General features: G+C 31.7%; 1 protein-coding gene across 9 annotated transcripts in view; it reads right to left on the bottom strand.

Moving 5' to 3' along the window:
• ADGRL3 (adhesion G protein-coupled receptor L3) overlaps positions 1-20,157 on the bottom strand; it is a 905,707-nt gene that overhangs the window by 139,942 nt on the left and 745,608 nt on the right. For all 9 annotated transcript variants that reach the window (XM_051964507.1, XM_051964499.1, XM_051964500.1 and 6 more), the window contains exons 12-13: positions 2,876-3,059; positions 1,716-1,838 (exon numbers count right to left, since the gene is read on the bottom strand). In XM_051964507.1, the coding sequence (XP_051820467.1) occupies positions 1,716-1,838; positions 2,876-3,059 (307 nt within the window). The remainder of the gene's footprint in view (positions 1-1,715; positions 1,839-2,875; positions 3,060-20,157) is intronic.

Here is a 20,157-nt window from a genome sequence, read left to right as displayed (position 1 = left end):
AGGTCCCTAGGGTAAAAAGCTCAGTCTGAATTCACTACCAAAATCACACAGTTGAGTGATTTTTATATACACTACCTATTACATTTGGGAACTAGAAAAGAATTGTTTTCATGAGGATTTTGGATAGGACAATCATAACCTAAATAACAATATACTAGTGGGAATGTTAAAATTTTACTCTTTTTGGTAAAGACATTTCTTGGTAATGAAATTTTGCCTGTATTCCATTCTATAGGTGATTCTATTTCATTGAACATAGACACAATATTCTTCCAATCTGTCAATCAGTAACTATTTATTAAGTGCTCATTGTGTGCCAGGCTATGTTCTAAACACTGATGATACAAAGAAAGGCAAAAATATCATCCCTTCTCTCAAAGAGTTCACCTCCTAATTGGGAAAACAACTTGTTAACAATTATATATTTAAGATACGTGTGTGTGTGTGTGTGTGTGTGTGTGTGTGTGTGTGTGTAGAAAAATACCTAATAGATGGGAGGTTTTTATTAGTCATTATGGCTGAGATAACGAGTGGAACAATGAAAATATATTACTACAATAAATATATTCAGAGTAGTAGTTCCTACAAATAGAGATAGCCTTAAAAAAGTATGTTTAAAAAAAAGGAGGAAGAGAAAAAAAGTAAGGACAAAAAGGGAGAGAAAAAGCCATCTAGCTTTGCATATTGAACTAATCAAGTCCACTGTGTATTCCTACAAGTTTGATCAATTTATTATTCAATAAGCATTTATTAAGCACCTTAAAGGTAACACACCTAAAATGGATATGACAAATTTTAGTTAAGCACTAAATTGTGCTGAATAGATGAAAATTTCATATGCCAAAAAGGTTTGGTATAAGTAAAAGCATTTCATAGAGGAGATAGGGTTTGAAAGTTTGATAGACTAAACAATCAGAGGAGTTGGGGCAGGATGCATAGATATATGAGATGGAACACGCTGTGTTCAGATAGCTATCTTGCCATCTGCTCTGCTGGGTTCTATTTATCTTCCTCTTTGGGAATGGACTTTCAGAAATCATGCATGGCCCAGATATTGGGGCAGTTAATCTACTCTGCAGCCCTGGACCTTGGTACTGAGCTGCCCTGATTAGTTAATGTCAGTGCAAACCAAGGAGTCTGTTCTATCTGGTCGTCCCCATACAAGACACGATTCACATCCCAAAAAGCTGTCTACCTACAGGAATTTTACCCTTTTATTTGTTATCACAGGATTAGTGTCCCTTTACTTCTTGATCTTGGAATAGTAATTAAAACAATATTACCATAGTTTCAGGAAACTATGTATATTAATTGATATGGAATATGGATCAATTCATCATGTCTCATTATCCAAGTTCTCTTTCCTGATGACTATTTTCCTATACATGTTGTGTTTCCCTTTACTAAACTATTAAGTTATCTGAAGGAAGGGACTGACTTTAATTATATTCCCAGAACTTATCACAGTATCTGGCACATAGTAAATACTTAATACCAGTTTTTTAGTTCATTCATTCATTCATTCATTCACTCATAGGACAGGAAGAATACTGACTTAAGAAAATAGTTTAAGTTTTGGAGAGTAGTGGGAAAGTAAGGGTGAAAAGATAGCCAGACTATAGAGGAAGATTAAGTAAGGAATTAATTAACTGATGATGACAAGAAAATTAGTTCCAAAGATCTTTAAAAAAACCAAAACAAAACAGCTAACCTACCATTTCGGCCATTTTGTTTCAGAGTATTTGCAGAAAGCTGAATGGTACTCCCATGGCCCATGTTTTCTGGAAATTTTAGATCTTCTAAATTCCCTTCTGTACTTAGTCTTGCAACTTCCAATTCTGTCAACAATAGAAAAGGATCAGGACAAGCTCAAAATACACTGAGAAATATTATTTTTAAAAAATTACCTTAAAATATTTGCTGAATGATAATTGTGGAAATATGAATAGAAGAATTACACGGGTTTAACATATATAGGGTTACTTGCCATCTAGGGGAAAGGGTGGGAAGAAGGGGAAGAACTTTGGAACATAAGGTTTTGCAAGGGTGAATGTTGAAAATTATCTATGCATATGTTTTGAAAATAAAAAGCTTTAATAATAATATAAAAGAAATATTTGTTAAAATCTCTAAAATACGTTTAAGATAAAATAATTACAAAATCTTATATATAATTTATCAGAATCTCCAATGGCTTTTATTTATTTACAATGTACTTGCCCTCACATTCAAATATAATTTTTGGAAAAGCAATAAAATATATGATATCAGACAAGTACATATTGTTAACAAGAATTCATGAACATGAGGAATGAGTTTTTAAAAACCCTGTAAGTTATGTCTGTCTTCTTGAAAGGCATACTTTCATTTTATATTTTAATCTAAAAAGCTAAAATCAACTTCATTAAATTCTCTAAAATAAAATTGTCAGCCATCTCCCCATAAATAATTAAACGTCTTAATTTCTTTGTGAGCAAAAACCATATAAAGTCTATATAATTTTACTGGTTTCATTTATAAGGTTAATACTATATTTTGAACCAATTTCAAGAAATATTCAATTCTCATCTAATATAAAACTAAACTTCTAGTCTTAAAAAGAAATATCTTACAGAATGCCATATTTATAAAATAGAACTAAGTTCCTTTATTTAAGATGAGCTTATTCTACCATGTTCAATTTCAGAATGACAGATTCTTATCTGAAAATGCAAGTTTTCCTATTAACAGTAATAAGCAATTACCACCCACCAAAGAATATAAACCATATAAAAGCAAAAAAGCACCTCTTGGCAAACCTATAAGATAGTTTTTTCTCTCCCTTTCCTAGAAAGAAGGAGAAATTGGTTCTTTTTTGATAATGAGGATCACTTACGAATATTGTTTGTGTTTTCCCTGACTATGTCTGTCTTCAAAAGGTTATCGGCCAACACAAAAGCACTTTCCTCCACAGTGTCAAGTAACATGGTGGCTGCTCGCAACTGATCACTTGTCGTGAGGTCTCGCCATGCATTCAAAGCCTGTGGCTGGAGCAGGTTGTTAACTGTCTCCACCATTGCCTGCAGAGAGGAAGAACAGAATGACAGAGGTCTCTAGTGAGCCCACATGAGCTGTCAGACATCTGAGAGTACATGCTACCCAGCAAGCAGGGCACAGCAGTGAGCACGACTACAGCATTGTCCTATCGTCCCCTGTGACATGCTACTGCAGAAGGACTCATTATTTTCTACTGTAAACCCCATTTGAGTCTTTGCTAGGCAGGGGGAAAACTGCTAATATTTTGAATGACAATAAAAAAAAAACTCATGCTAGATTCCTAGAATCAATAACTCATGCTTCCATGTGATTGTGATCACTAAACCCAGAGTATGCTTTAAAATTGTATATTTTCAGATTGGAGGGAAAAAATTAATTACCAGGGAAAAGGAAAAAAAAAGTTATTTTTTCTCTATAGATCCCTGTAAAATTGGTGGCCCAATACAATGAATACAATTTAAAACAAGGACTATAAGAGAGAATATTTCTTGGTTTCATTCCAGAAAAGGTAAGGATTAAGTAAGCATATCATTTTTCTTAGCTAACTAGAAAAAAATATTAGACTGGGGGGAAAACATCAAGGCATGTAAACTACAAGGGGCTCCCTATGTGTTCTGTCTATAGAAACTTTTTTCATGCTATTTACTATTACAGAGCTTCATAAGCAGTAGGCTGTACTATACATAGTTCTCAGGGTTTTCTTTTTTCCCTTGATAGAATCAGTAGGTACACTCTCTTATAGACACAAATTACCATATTTCACATTGCTTCATCCACATTTCTATGGTTGCAAGTCATGTACTTCCTAAGGTTTGCTTTGAGTTCTACATTCTAAACAAGAGCAACCCTTCTTCAACTAAAGCCTATTTTAGGGCTAATTTAGATATATAAAAGTTGCAAATTGCAAAAACTATAAGATTCATAGTTTTAAAGAAATTGTTATTGAACCAACTGATGACTAAGGCTCAAACTGATTAAGAAAAAATATCGAGCTAGCCATTGCAGCTATAGCTTCTAGGTCTCATATGAATATTTTTCAACAAAGCTGATTACATTTATCAAAAGAAGGATGGGATGGAAGAAGTACCCATAGCACTGAAGCATTTTCTTCTGGTTGGTGTTTTCTTAGTAACTACAGACTGTTAAAAAAAAAAAAAATTCTGTTTCATAATGAAACACCTTGCTTGCCAATTAACACTAGCTTTAACAAATTAATTTGCCTTTTGATAAAAGTTGTCTTTCTTGACATTTTTCGAGATGCTGAAAATTGTAGACACAAATTGCCATCAACAGGCTTTTCTGGAGAATAGTCTCTCAGCTTGCCTTTTTAATTTCCTTGCCCTTCCTCTTCCAACAAGTTATCGTGAAAATGAACAAAACAAAGAATGTCAAATGATTTAATTGGCTGGTAATTTTCACATAGTATCCTTTAGCTCTTCCTCTAGTTTTTTTTTTTTTTTGAAAGCTTTCCTCATAAGAAGGAATGAATATATCTCTCCAGATCATAGAAGATCCAGATCCTTTGAGGGATCTCCTCTTAGGAGAAAGGGAAATACCACAAGGGAGATGGACAAAATAGAAGCATTTAATATCTATCCTGAAGTCAAATGGAGACCTAAAACACTCTTAGAACAAAGAAATTTTCTTTCTTGCGGTGTCTGATACTTTTAAATTAAGGATCTATATTCATTAAAAAATATGAATATGTTGGGTAGAAATGCCTTCCCTTCAAAATGTAAAAATCTGATCAAGGAAAGAACAGACTCTCCTACTCCTATCTCTACTACAGCTGAAAGGTAAATTTTTCTTTGGGCAAAAAAAAAAAAAAAATGGTTCTGAATACTAAATTTGTTGATTTTCTTTCTTAAAAAAGAGGGTTGTATGAGAAGAAAGATAAGATATAACTACTAACCATAGTCAACTGGAAAATGTCATAGATATTTCTACCATTATTAAGGGTCAATAACTCATGTAAAGTTGACTTCCAAAACTTCTGCTTTTCTATTTTTTTCATCATTCCTAAGCTAATTCATAAATGAACTGGTAACATAGCAACTAAAGAGATGTTAATGATTTTTCATTTACTAAATAAACATATATTTGACATTTCCTTTTTTTTCTGTGAATTACAGTCTTTTATAAGAAGATATAATCTATAAGAATCATTCAGATCCTGGGAATCCCCAAGTTCAAACATGACAAATATATTAAATTAACATTTACTCAAAGCCCAATAGACTGATGAATCTCCAGAACCTTTCTCAAAATAGACATTTAGTAAATATCTGGTGAATTGAATTGAATTAAAAATGTAGACCGGCATTTTAGTCTAAAAATTTGAATTAGCTAGCACAGTGAGGAAAGTTTCAAATCCAATCCTCCTATGGAAAAGGCTCCTTTCACAGTATAAAGATAGGGTAGAAAGAACATCGAATTTTAAGTCAATTAGCTAACTAGATTTTTTTTTCATTCTCAATGAAAATTCTAGCTCTTGAAGTTTCAGTTTCCTTATCTGGAAAATGGTGAATTAGAGTAACTAATGACTATATTCTAGATAGCAAGTACAAGGAAATATTAACATATGTTAATCAGTTGATTATAAAATCTGTTTTTAGCTCTTTGCTTTCCACCCCATCCTACCATTTAGCCCAGCCATTTCCTTGCCACTGACCACTGTTTATTACTCCTCCTGGACAATGGTTCCAGAAACCATTCATTGATTGTTTAATCCACCGAGTTTTGGAAACTTTACCTTGATTAGTGACTCAGAGCAAATGCATATGTCTATCCATTCTATACCCCAAACCATGCTTTGTATTCCATCTAACTATTTAACTGGGCCTTCTTGACATCTACTGTACTTCCTAAGGACATATTAATTCCTATCTTTTCACCCTTTGCTCTGCAAATAGAAATCAAAATAATATTATTGCTTCTGGAAAGGCTATCAATTGATTCTCTTCAGTGGCTCTATTCAACATCTCTTTGACTTACCAAACCAAAAATATTCTCCTTGATCTATCAGTCATGAAATATTTCCCCCTAAAAAGTGCAAACTCTTTGAAGGCTGGCTGGAATGTTCACTTGTATTTATTTATTCACAGTTTTCCAATAAAGTGAAGTCAAAAATGATACATGGGAAAAAAAAAAAACTGGATTTGGAGTTATAGTGGCCAGGCTCAAATTTCCATCCTGACATGTCGGATAAATCACAACTCAGGGCACAAATTTCTGTATTTCTAAAAATGACAGGGTTAAACTAGATGAACTTCTAAAGTCTTTGCCAGTTCTAAATCCATGATCCTATAATACTATTGAGTTTTTCAGATGGTTGAACAAACTGACCAATTTGACTTAATGAGAACAGATTATTTTGACCATTCAGAGCATTTTGCAGTTAAAGTTCTTTTATTTTCCTTCATTCTTAATCTTTCTATGGTTGTTCCTATCTCTTATTCCCTGGATTGTCAAAGACTAATTAGTCATAAATAATATTTCATATTTACATGTGCCTTATATATTAGATTTACAGAACATATTCTTAAAAATAATACTTAGGGAGTATAAGAATTATTTCTATTTATAAATAATATAACTTAGGCTAAGAGAGGGTAAATGACTTGATGATGACCTAACTTTAAAATGCATTAAGATTTTCTGCATTTATAACTCTATAAATTCTAAATGCTTATCTATTTATATATCTGCATGTTCTGTATGTGCTTCTCAAACAGATTACGTGATTTTTTTTCCCCTCTTTTGTTGGACAAAACCATAATTACCCTTGTAAAGAAGCATCTGCATGACTTTAATTTAATGCAGATTCCTCCAAAATATGCTGGATTTTTTTTATATTATAAAGAAGTAAAGGCAATTGTAAACTTATTAGATCATTGGGTTGAGTTGGAAAAGTCAGGTTCATTTTACAAAAGTTATAGCTAATGCTAGGTCATTAATTAGTATTTAACATTCTTTAAAATAAACTAGGCAAACAGGTTTCAATAACTTTTGTTTTCTGTTGCATGTTTTTCTGATATCTAATTTATATTCTAATTTAATGGAAAAGTAAAATTGCTTCAGAATATGTCATGTGACACTACCATTCTCCTCCTGAAGCCTCTGTGCACCGTGACAAAGAACTTGTCAAATTAAGTAATAACTGTTGAGATATACAGAATAAGTCATCAAACAACTCTGAGGAATAGATTTTAACCTGCAAGACAATATGCCTGCCAGACAAGAAAACATCTCATTTTGCTATTTTTCTTTGCACTGGAACATGGAATAAAAACATTTGATTTCTTTAAACTCCAGGTCACATAACATAATGAACCAACTCAATGTTCTAAGATTAAGAATTCAGCTCCCATTCGTACCATTTAACTTCTTTGTACTTCTGGTCAAATTATTTTCTCCCTTCACTATATGAGGTCATTATAAAATTAATGTACTTCATTTTTTTCTTTATGAACATATTGAAATTTATGCATGCAGACTATTGTTGTCCTTTAAAGTAGTCACTGTGGGAGCCTGCAACTCAACAACTTTTCCATACTCAAAATAATTTTTGGAACTGTTCTTTTCAAATGGACATCAGAGTATGTACAAATGCATAAGTATTTATCTTCTTCACTAATCATCACTATTCACTTTTGATTCCGTGATATATGCACATTGTGATTATGTATATAAGTTAAAAGACCTGAATCTGAATGAGTTTTAATCAAACACATGCTTAGAGACCAATAGCTGGGGGATATTCCAGAGAATTCCCCTACAGCTTTGATGGTAATCCTAAAAGAGGTGTTTAAAAAGTACTAGAACACCACCGAATAGATGTCACTTATTTGGATGTATAAATTTTGGTATGTTTATTGTTGTTTTTTTAAGTCACAGCATATTATAGTAGAGTATAGACCACAGACTTCATGTTTTAAGTGTTCAGCAAGAATAGTCAACAGTAGCTGCTACCACTTATGGGTCTGTTAGGTTTAGTTGAAATAGACTTGAAAAGCAGTCCCCAATTTCCCTACCAAGCCTCATGACAGCTTTGACCTCCTCTACTTTTAGTCAGTTTGTCCCTCTTTAGGCAACCTAATGGCTCATTGCTCCCTGGGACTCATCACATTAATTCTGTATTTAGGATAACTATTGGAGCTTCAAATTTCTGAACTCAAGAGACCTGCCAGTCTCAGCTTTCCCTGTAGATGGGTTTACAGGCATGCACCATCACATCCAACTTTTCTTAGTCTTTGTCCTCCTTTCCTTTATATTCGGTGAAAATCATGATCTGCTCTCTCCCTGTTTCTAAGCAATCTCACCACTCACTATCCTAATTCACTGAGTGTATATGGTGATACAAAGTTACTCTAGATTGTGAGCCTTGAGGACTAGTCAAGAATAATTATAGTAAAGAGCAATTAATGGTCATTTGAATGCAAGCATAGCTGTAGCTATAGTAAATGTCTACTTCTATGAGATGTTTGAAATGATTGGATGAGAATTCTTGAATTAAGAGCACAACAAGTTTTGCATACTAGGTGAAATGATATTCAGGAAAAAAAAAAAAAAGATGAACAGCTGCTTCTTATCCAATACAAATGGAAAGAGTAAGAGTCATGATAATATTCTTAATGTCTTCAAGATTAGATGAGATAATGCAAGTGAAACACTTTCTAAACTATAAAGTATTATATCATTTGTCAGCTGTCACCATCACACTTCCCTAAATATTTTTTAAATTTTTTTATTTCAACCATAACTTCTTTTTCTTTTAAAAATTTATTTTTATATTCATTAAAAAGTTTTAGATTATGGTCTTCCCTCCAGCTTCTTTTATATCCATTGATAAGGCAGCTATTTGATATTAATTATAGAGATGAAATCATGGAAAACATTCTTATTAGCCATGTTACCAAAAAGAAGCCAATAAGGAAATGAAAAAATTATACTTCAATTTATACTCAGAGTTCAACACTTCTCTCTGGAAGTGAAGAGCATTTTTCACTAAGTCCTTCGGAATTGTCTTGGATCATTGTTTAATCATAACTTTTCAAGTGAAAGCCTCTGACTTAATTTATAAAGTGACCATGATTTTTCATGACAGCAAAGCTGGCACTCTTGGGTTCCTTATTTCCCAAGGATAAGAAAAGGGAGAGTTTTTCTTCCACCAAATTTAATCATTCAAATGTCACTTGTCAACTCTGCCTAAATCAGTCTCATATAAGGCTTAATCTATTCATTCATGATGTTAAATACATTTGTGTATTTGGAAGTAAGGATATTTAGCCCTATACTACCTCACCCTGTCCCCAAAGGGGAAGTATGCTAAGACAAAAATATAATGATTATGCTTGAAAGTTTTAGAGAGGGGACTATGTAATACACAAACAAAAACTAAACCAAAAAAAAATGTCACAACATAAATGATCTTTATTCCATTACAACAAAATAAAATTGTTGGTAAAAGTTTTTAAATGGTATTTGATTTGGAATTTATTAGGGACTTTTGTGAGTAATATACAAACATAAAACAAAACTTAACCAATTTTGTGAAAAAACAGCTGGTAAAATGAAAAGTTATATTGACCAAGGGAAATAGAGGAGGGGAAACACTTCCTAGATTGGGCATATTTTTTAAACAAATTGTTCTGATTTTTTTAAAAAGACAAATCTTCCTAGCATTAGGCACATTATCTCTTAGACAAATCTTCTGGAAAATTCATAGTAGTTAAATATATTCTCCATAAACTATTTTAGTTAGCATATTGATTTTTCTGTCAGCTATCTTGTCATATATTATTATTTTTGTTTTCATGTTTTCCAAAGCATTGAGATTTTGAACATAATAGCTAAGTAATATTGCTTTTAAAAATCACACACTACTTTTTGTTGTCATTGTTGTCATTGTGTGACTCTTTGTGACTCCATGAATTATAATATGTCAAACACTTCTATCTTCTACTAACTCTTGAAGTCTCTCTAAGCTCACGTACACTGCTTCTGTGACATTATTATCCAACTCATTCTCTGCCATCTCCTTATCCTTTTGCCTTCAATCTTCCCCAACATCAGGGTCATTTCCAATGAATCCTGTCTTTGCATTATGTGGCCAAGTACTTAAACTTCAGCTTCAATATTGAACCTACCAAGGAATAATGTGAATTAATTTCTTCAAGGTGGTGACCAAGGAACTCTCAAGAATCATAGCCAGAAGCACAATTAAAAACTGTAAATTCTGTAATTCTCAGCTTAATTTATAGTTCAACTGTGACAGTCATACACTGCCTTTGGAAAAAAAACATTTTTGGGAAGATAATTTCTTTGTTTTTGTAGTATACTGTCAAGATTTGCCATACCTTTCCTTCCAAGGAGTAAAGCATCTTTTAATTTCAGTGTAGTTGCTGTCTGAAGTGATCTTTTAGTCCAAAAATATAAAATTTAACACTGCTTTCCTTTTTCTCACATTCTATTTATCAGGAAGTGATAGAAACTGCTGACATGATTTTACTTTTTGTTGTTTTTTTCCCAATTTTTAAAAAACTGTTACACATCGAGCCAGCTTTATGGTCTACTAAACCATAATATTTTCCTAGCTTTATGATGCTTTGCAGGTCTTCTGTTGTTATTTCAGAAAAAAAATCTGTCAAACTTTATTTTTTTAAAGTTTTTTTTGTGAAAATAATATTTCATTTTTTCTTCTTGACATATTTACATTACTGAAAGTTGCAATTATAGTGGGAATCAAGGGCAGTGAAAAAGCACTAAACTGAGTTGGGAGGCCTATATTCAACAGATTCTCACTGAACAGCAAAATATATGCAGAATATAAATAAGCAAATCTAAAGATAACATATAAAAATGTTTTTAAGGTGATTTTTTTAATGCAATATCTTTAATTCCAATTGACTCTTGACTCTGTTCAATCTGCTTTGAGTGACTCAAATTCTCAATAAATCACCATATTCTTTCACTTATAAAATTGTAAGGTTGGGTTTTGGCTTGGGAATATACAATTTCATTTTTATATTAAAAATTCTTTGATTTGAAAATAAGGATGCATTTATCTCCTAACCATAGCTTAAAAAAGGATTATCAAGGCAACTTTCTTTTTTTATATAGCTATCTTCACTTTTAGCCTTACAAAAGAGAGTACTGTTTAAGAATAGAAAAGCAAAAAGAAAAGAAAAATAAAGTAAAATAAAGCCTTGATTAGGGCATCAAGATGTTTCCTTTTGTTTTAAGAAAAGTATGACATTCAGAATTTTGATATTCAAAGTTTTGGAAGAATCATCAGAGTGTTTTATAAGGGGCTACATTTAACTAGAAAGTTAAAGCAGATGGCACATATTTTCATAGGAATTTGAGAAAGCAATGGACAGAACATTAGATACAGACACTATCTTGCATCAGATCCTTATAGGAGACCCTGGGCAAGAGGGTCAGAAGTAGAAGGAAATAAGCATTTATATAATACCTATTATGGAACAGGTACTATTTTAAATGCTTTATAAATATTGTCTCTTTTTATTCTTACAATAAACTGGGTAGATACTGTTTTTAATCTCTTTTACAGCTGAGGAAACTGAGAGAAATAGAAATTAATTAACGTGCCCAGATCTCAAAGGGCATCTAGGTGGTACAGTGGATAGAGCACTAGGCCTGGAGTCATGAAAACTCAACTCCCTGAGTTCAAATCTGGTCTTACGCATTGACTAGTTGTGTGACCCTGGCCAAGTGACTTAATCATGTTTGCCTCAGTTTCCTCAGCTATAAAATAAGTTGGAGAAGGAAATTTGAAAATCTCTCTAGCATCTCTGCCAAGAAAACCCCAAATAGGGTCACAAAGAATTGGATATGACTGAAAATAAATGAACAACTATTAAATTACACAGCTAGTAATTTACTATATGACCTTACTGCATTCAAGTATCTTAATGTCACTTGTTGCTAAATGCTCATTTGTAAAATGAAGAAAATATTACCATTTACTTTAGAAAGCTATTTTGAAATAAAATACTTAAAGTGCTTTGCAAACTTTAAAGCACTGTGCTGGCTATAATCAGCAGTAGTAACAGCAGTACATTAAAGAAAGAACATGTTAATTTTTGTTTCCATCATCTCTGAGGGAAGGAATCTGTGATTTCATTAGTATAAAAAATATCCAATGAGAAAACTCTTTGCATCAGAGCAGCTTAGCACCTTTTGACAGCTCAGTTTTAGAGTTATCTGTGTCTCTGAAAGGTTAAAATTTGCCTATGGGTCAGAGGTAGGACTTTTAACCAGGAACTTCCCAACTCTAAGACCACTTATTAGGCCACTTTGAATCAGAATTATATGTGTGTGTGTGTAGGCATATATACATATAAAATACATATGAGAGTCATCTTTTTCATAAAAAAGGGGAACTTCGGCTATCCACATTTCTAAACAGCATAAGCAGCTGTATTACAGTAATAGAAGAATGAACAAGCTGGGACTAGAGTTTTATAATAAGGACAACGTGACTCAACAGAATTATTATGGTTTAAAATATTTATTGTTTTCTTAAATATGATATATTAAATTGTAATTATTAAAGTAGCTTAGATGTCAGGCAATTGGGCCTTGTCAAATATATCTACTTAATATATTTATGTATAAACAACAGAAAGTTATAGACTTTGCTCATCTCCATCTTAACTGTGTTCATTTGAGAAAAATACTAGGGTTGTTATCTTAGTCACATATCATTAAGTTTAGTGGGCGGAAAAAAAAAAATACAACAAAACCAAAATGGCAGAAGCAAAGAAAGTTAAAACATTCCTTTTCCTAGCCTGGCCTAAAAGTAATCATGTAATGGTTTTAAAGTTATAGATATAACCCCCTTTTAACTTTCTAGTCCAAAAATACATGGTGAGAAATTACTATGAGTGAGGTAAAAGCTGTTAGAGGTCCCTTAAAAAGCAATGAAAAAATCCTGACTCTGGAAATGATCTATTACAACTTTTTTCTTCCCAAAGAAAGTAATATTTGAAATGAGTATGTGTAGAATTTTGATACACAAGGAGAAAGGATTGGTATATGTAAAGGAACTGAGGCAAACCCCTCCCCCCCCCCCCACACACAATTGGGATTTTTCATTCACAAAGAGGAAGGTCTATGTGATATAAAAAGCAGACTATTGACCCTGGAGTCAGGAAAACCTCAATCCAAACTTCACTTATGACATTTACTATTCCAAAAATTGGTACATACTATAGAATAAGATTTATTAGATTAAAAATGAATGTTTGTGAAAAAAAAAAAACCTTAATTTCTTCTAAAATCAAGTTAATATCTATAGTACTGAATCAAAGGATTATGGTTTAAATGAAACCATATATGAAAAAGCACTTTAATAACTTGAAAGCACTATATAAATGTCAGGTATTATTACTCATTTAATAAAGATATCTTTAGTGCTTTGGTGGGCTCCATAACCTGACAAAGAATTTGGGGATTTTTTTTCCTCAGGAAAGCTAAATCATGTACTTAGGTTTGAGACAAGCTTATTGGCACTCATTCCTGGCAGAGAAATGGATAATAAATTTTTGTCTAAAATGAAGGATAGATTTTTTTCTTGAGTTTTATTCACTAGCAATACATGGTCATCATTTTTGTTATCTAGGGAAGGTTTACCATAGCACTATTAATGAAGTCACAGAAATGCAGAATCTCAAACTTGGGTGGAACTCAAGGGTCTAAACTATAGATAAATAACCTTTTTTTTTTAACAACCCCAAGAACTGATGAAACCATTATTTAAAGACCACCAAAAAGGGGAGACTCACAACTTACTTGAAATGTCCATCCATATCCTGACTAATTCTATGAGGAAATTTTTCCTTATATCTAAAATTTGCCTTACTTCAGGATCTCTCACCTTTTTAATGAGTGCTTGCCTAGTACAAAGCCTTGTGCTAAGTCTGGGGATTCAGAGAAAGATAAAAACATAATCTTGCTCTCAAGAAGTACCAAATATTCTGCTCTAAAAATAACATGTAAAAAAAAAAAAAACCAAGATACACAGAAAAAAAATGGGAGGCCCTTTGAGAAGGAATGATCTTACATGGCATCTTGTAGGAAACACGAAAAGTCTCCTGGAATAAAGATGGGATCTGAATTTCTACAAGAAAGTAAAAACAAACAAACAAACAAACAAACAAAAAAAAAAGCCCTAAGACTTAGAGGCTAGACTATTCCAGGCTTGGGTGACAATAAGTCTAAAGGATGGAAGATGATATATCTGGAACGTTAAGTGAGTCAAGAGTAAGAGGACTGGAAAGTTAGAGGGATGGCAGGAATGTAAAACTTTAAAAGTTTATATTTCATTCTAGAGGCAATATCAATCCATTGGACTTACTGAACACAGTCAGGGGTGAGACACAATATAAGATAGCCACAGATGCATTAGAAAAAGATAACTTTGATAGCTGAGTAGATGGTGAATTGGATTAAAAAAAAAAAAAAAAAACTTGAGGCAAGATGACTTAGTAGAAGTCTATTGTGACAACAGATTATGAGAAAGATGATGAAAACTTTCTCCAGGATGGTAGCTATATGAATAGAGAAAATTATACAAATGACAAATGACACAAAAATGATGCAAAAAGAAGCCAGAAAGACACATAGATAAGTAAGATAGAAGAACTGGAAATAAAACCAATTTTGTGAGAGTCATATTAATCTGGAGATAATTTGGAAATTATGAATACAGACAGATTTTGGAAGAATAAAAATGAATTCTGTTTTAAACTTGTTGCATTCAGATGTGCAAGGGATATTCAGTTGATGATTTCAAAAGGCAGTTAGTTATTTGCTGGATCTCAGGAAATTATGGCTGAGTATACAGATATAGGAATAATTTGCAAAGAAGTACTAACTGAAGCTATGGGAACTGGTTAGATAATCAGTCAAGACAGGATAGGTAGCAAAGTAGAAGTTAAAAATCATCTCTGAATTTTGGTCCCCAAAGCAGAGAGTCCTTCTGACTGAACATACAATGTATAACTGAATGAGGAATCTTGGGACTTTTGGGTGACTGCCTAAATAATGCTGAAATCCTTATGTATTCCTTCTCTACCATGTCTATTAAGTGATTAAATCCTTGTGTGACTATAAGTAGTTTCTTTTCCCAAATTTTGAAACAAAACAACCTAGTCATCTAGGTTGATAAAGTACTTATACCATGTATAAGCAGCTTTTAGATATGGTAGGGGATAATAAGAATAAGATTGATTACTTCCTTTCAAGGAATTTACATTCAAGTTAGGAAGATAAAGCATATACTAACATGTTTATAATTTGATGTATTATGTAAAAGTGCAAATAAAAGAGGTTAGTAGTTTTTATTTGTTTGGGATAGGAACACAAATAAGTAAGTCAATTTGGTGGTGGGGGTAGGGGGTGCTTTCTTATATTACAATATCAATGGGACTGGAAAATAACTTGGAGGTCTTTAAATATTTGTATAAGGAACTACTGAACTTCAATCAATATGAAATAAAGAGTCATTAAAGATTTTTGAGCAGGGGAGCAAAATAATCAAAACAGTATGCTGGGAAAATTAATTTAGCAAGAGGTTATAAGATATTTTAGAGGAGAGAAGGGAGGCAGGAAGATTAGTTAGAGGTTTTTAAAATGAGTCGGAAATGAGATAATAAGACTGTAAATTAAAGTAGTGCCAACAGAATTAGAAAAGAAGGAATAGCTGTAAAAGGCATTGTTGAGGCAAAATCAATAGGAATTGATGACTGACAGTGTGAGAAGCAAGCAAGTGAAAGGGGGGAGTTAAAGATGCCTTTGAGATTTTGAATCTGAAAGATCAAGAGAATGGAAAAGCACTAAAGGAAACAGAGAAGGGATAAGAAACAACTGCTTGGTGGAAAAATATAAGAAGATCAGTTTTAGATGTGTAATGTTTGAAACAAGAAATTAAGGTAGATATGTCCAGAAAATTGTTTGGTGGGCAGGATTGCAGTTTGTAAGAAAGATTATACTTAGAAACCAAATTATGGATTCATATGTAGACAGATAATTAAAAACTATAAGAATGAATGAAATGTCTAAGAACATTATATAAGAAAAGTTACTAAATATTTTCTATCATTTGACAACAAATCCAAGTATTATATATATGCTTCATAGAGGGTAAACAGAGAAACAAAAGTCAAATATATAAATACCATCAAACTGTGAGGTAGAAAAATAACTAGAAATAAACTGGATACCAATACTAGATATATTGGAGAATAGTTTTAAGAAGCATCTAATTATGGCATAGCATATAATATAGTGCTACCATCCAGGTAATAAATGACAATTATAAAGAATCCAGAGAATTGCTGGAAGATTTGTATGAACAGATACAGAAAAATAAATAGAACTAAAAGAACATACATGACAATAGAAAACAAGGTAAAAATATTATTTAAAAAAATTCGACTCATAACCTACATAAAATGGAGGGCCTATATAATACTTCTTTTTCATGGCACAGTGATAAAGAAAACCAGGAAAGGACATTTTATTCAGTTATCACATCTGTAAATTATAAATTTGTTTAATTGTTTTTATTTCTCATAAGGTGCCTATTATGAAAAGATGAAATGTATCAATAAAAATATTGTTAAAGAGAAAGATAAAATTGAGATTATGGCTCATAAAAATATTTTATTTTAAAGTTAGATGGTATGATCACTTCCAATTAAAAATTACTGATAAAAGGCACTGGAGGCTCCTCATTATTCCAGTTTTATTCCATCAACTATCTTAAAAGAACACCTGTTTGAGTAATAATATGAAATTGAAAAAGAAATATCAGTAAGGCCTTTTGTCCAGCTTGGGACTACACAAAAAGACAGTCTAAGAAATAAGGTCCAGGAAGAGAGATCCTGCTAGAGAAACTAACAAATATGCAACCTATGATAGTATTGATAGCATGCAGCACCCTGACCAGAGATAGACATCTTTAAAGATCTGACTGAGCTCAGCAATGTTTGACACTGTCTGAGTATAGTCATGACAGAAGTGGAATCTGGTGGCAAAAATCCAAGAAATTGAGCTAATTGCTAAAAAAGAAAGGAAGAAAGAAAGAAAGAAAGAAAGAAAGAAAGAAAGAAAGAAAGAAAGAAAGAAAGAAAGAAAGAAAGAAAGAAAGAAAGAAAGAAAGAAAGAAAGAAAGAAAGAAAGAAAGAAAGAAAGAAAGAAAGAAAGAAAGAAAAGAAAAGAAAAGAAAGGAAAGGAAAGGAAAGGAAAGGAAAGGAAAGGAAAGGAAAGGAAAGGAAAGGAAAGGAAAGGAAAGGAAAGGAAAGGAAAGGAAAGGAAAGAAAAGAAAAGAAAAAAAAGAAAAGAAAAGAAAAGAAAAGAAAAGAAAAGAAAAGAAAAAAGATCTAATTCAATGAAAACTACAAAAGAGAGAGAGAGAGGAGCTTGGATATGACACAATCTATGAAATAAGGAAGTGAATATAGTGATATGAGTATAGTGATAGAGATAGATATATAAACTGAATTTAAAAGGTTAAAAAGAACTTTAAAGGAAAGAACTAAAAGAATAAATAATAAATAGTAGAAGTAGAAAATTTTACTGGACTCTGGAAATGAGTAGAACAGACTTATTAGAACAAGAAGACAAAGTAAAAAACAGAAAGAATCCAGTCACTTCTAGAAAAAACTCATAATGAAAGTTCCAGGAATATGAAAATTTCCAGTAAAATTGCAACTCAACTCCAGAACATTTCTTTTTTCCTAAGGAAAAAAAATCCTTCAAACAGAAAGACAATCTAGTGCTTATTACTATAGTTGGAAGAACTCATTGCAATATGATATTCCGAAAGACAAAATATAAAAGTTCACAATAAAGAATAACTTACCTTTCTAGACTAGGAAATGCATTTTTAATAGAGAAGAGAATTTTCAATTGTTCCTGATGACAAGAATGAGTAGAAACTTAAGTTCAAATATAGGAGTTAAGAAAAACTAAGACAATTAAATACATATGAATAATAAACAAGGACTAAATGATTATCAATCTTAGACTTTTGAATTTTAAAAAGATTTTTAAAATTTAAAATTTAATTTTAATAAAATTAAAATTTAAAATTAAAAGATTTTAAAAGAATTTTTTTAAAGAGTTCCATAGTATTCTGACTCCAAAAATCACAGATGTAAATACATAAAACAAGAAAGGGACCAAGGTGAGTTTGGGATTGAGGTTTTTATGATCTCTGAGAAAGCAAATAAAAAGGAGTACATTAGAGAAGAAGCGAAGATGAGATTGGAGCTAACTACTTCTCATAGTTGGGCTATAGGAGAATAATTTAACTATGTTTTAATTAGTGGGAATGATGAATTCTCTGAAATGGTGAGTTCCAATTTGTGCTATTAAGATTATTCTTATGTAAAATATTCTACTATGAAGATATCAATATGAATCTGACTAATGTGACCATTTCAAGGGATTAATTATTCTCCCTAATATAGACTTAGATGCAAAAATGAAAGAAAAGGTATGAGGGAAAGAATAAGCCATGTGAACTTTTCTTTTCTGAACCAAAGGAGAATCCTGCCTTTGTCTGTTTCTGTGTCTCTGTCTGTCTCTACTCTTACTCAAACACACACACACACACAAAATCTTGAAATAGTAATACATTTAATTCAATAGGAAAATTGAAGAATTGTGCTTAAGAAAGAAGATAAAGTTGAGAAAGGAACAGTAAGTAACAAAATAAGTTTTCATTTCAGATGACAGAATGTAAAAGTATTTAGAAAGAAAGAAAAAAGTATAAGAATTATTAGGGTATAGAGGAAGAAAGTTCAGTAAAATCAAGGCAGATCAATTCAATGAGATCACAAATGTTGTTCACATTCACTCCTTGTTTCTTAGACTCTTCTCTAAATAGAGAGAGGGGATAGGGGAGGGCAATCGGAGCAAAATATATAAAAGATAAAGGGAAATATATAATTTTTAGCAATTATAACAATAAAATAATTATATGAACACATCCACAAAATTGAAAATGTTCAGAATGAGATATACATTTAGATTTACTTTGAGTGCATTTGCTACAAAGAAGGTTTTCTTTGGAAAGGAGAAAAACTAGTGATAATGTTAAAAAAAATAAAGAAAAAGATTGAAAAAAGGATTAAAGAATCATTTAAAAAACCATTAAATGGTTTGATAAAACAAGTTATTATAAAATTCTCTTTTATACAAAAAAAATTCATTTGTTAATGATGGTCAAGTTTGAAATAAGAAAAAATCTGAAGTGAATTTTAAAATTTTAACAATTTTGTTACCATAATTGATAATGAATCTATCCACTCTATTTATTTCTGTCACAATTTTAAGAAAAAAATTCTCTTAGAGTCAAGTAAGTAATTTACTTAAACAATATGGTCTTATTAGTACTGATGGGTTTTCCCTGGTTCTGATGTAATTTTCTAGGTAGGGTTCAAACATTTTTATAAAGTCTAACTATTTAAGTGATGTAAGCCTATGTATCATACCTCCAGTCCATTATTATTCATAACCCTGAATAATTTCTAGCAAATATGTTTGAAATCTGTTAATAATTCCACAATCACTATTAGACAGTAATAGATGCTGGCCTTTCATGGAACTAGTTGACTCTGAAGAATATTGAAAATACCAATTCATATATGTTATTGGGGATCACATGCTGAAAAACAAGTGAAATACTTAGTTACCTCATCTTAAAATGTAATTTGGAAGTCAAAAGGTCCATTTCGTTATTTTTGAACACCTTAACCTGCTTTAAATTCAAGAATTTCTTTTTGACAACAACAACAACAGCAAAAAACAGTTAACATGCTCAAAGCTCAAACTGGTTGATAATACTTTGTCAAGGGAATGTCTTTAAAGCTTGAATATATATGTGTCAAAAATATAACCTGAGAATGAAATGACTTGGCTTAGCTGGAGTATATTTAGAGCATTCTCTTTAGAATATCATTGATATGAAATGAACATTGTAATGTCTGCTTAAAAGTTAAAAGTTAAAGTAGCCCAGTTGGCTTATGCTAAATTGATCAAAAATTGATGAGGACATTATTCATTTAGCTATTGTTAAATAAGAAA

The sequence above is a fragment of the Antechinus flavipes genome, chromosome 6 (assembly GCF_016432865.1).
Source record: "Antechinus flavipes isolate AdamAnt ecotype Samford, QLD, Australia chromosome 6, AdamAnt_v2, whole genome shotgun sequence".
NCBI classification, from domain to species: domain Eukaryota; kingdom Metazoa; phylum Chordata; class Mammalia; order Dasyuromorphia; family Dasyuridae; genus Antechinus; species Antechinus flavipes.
Note: the sequence above shows the minus strand (reverse complement) of the source record. Positions and strands in the feature narration are given on the sequence as shown.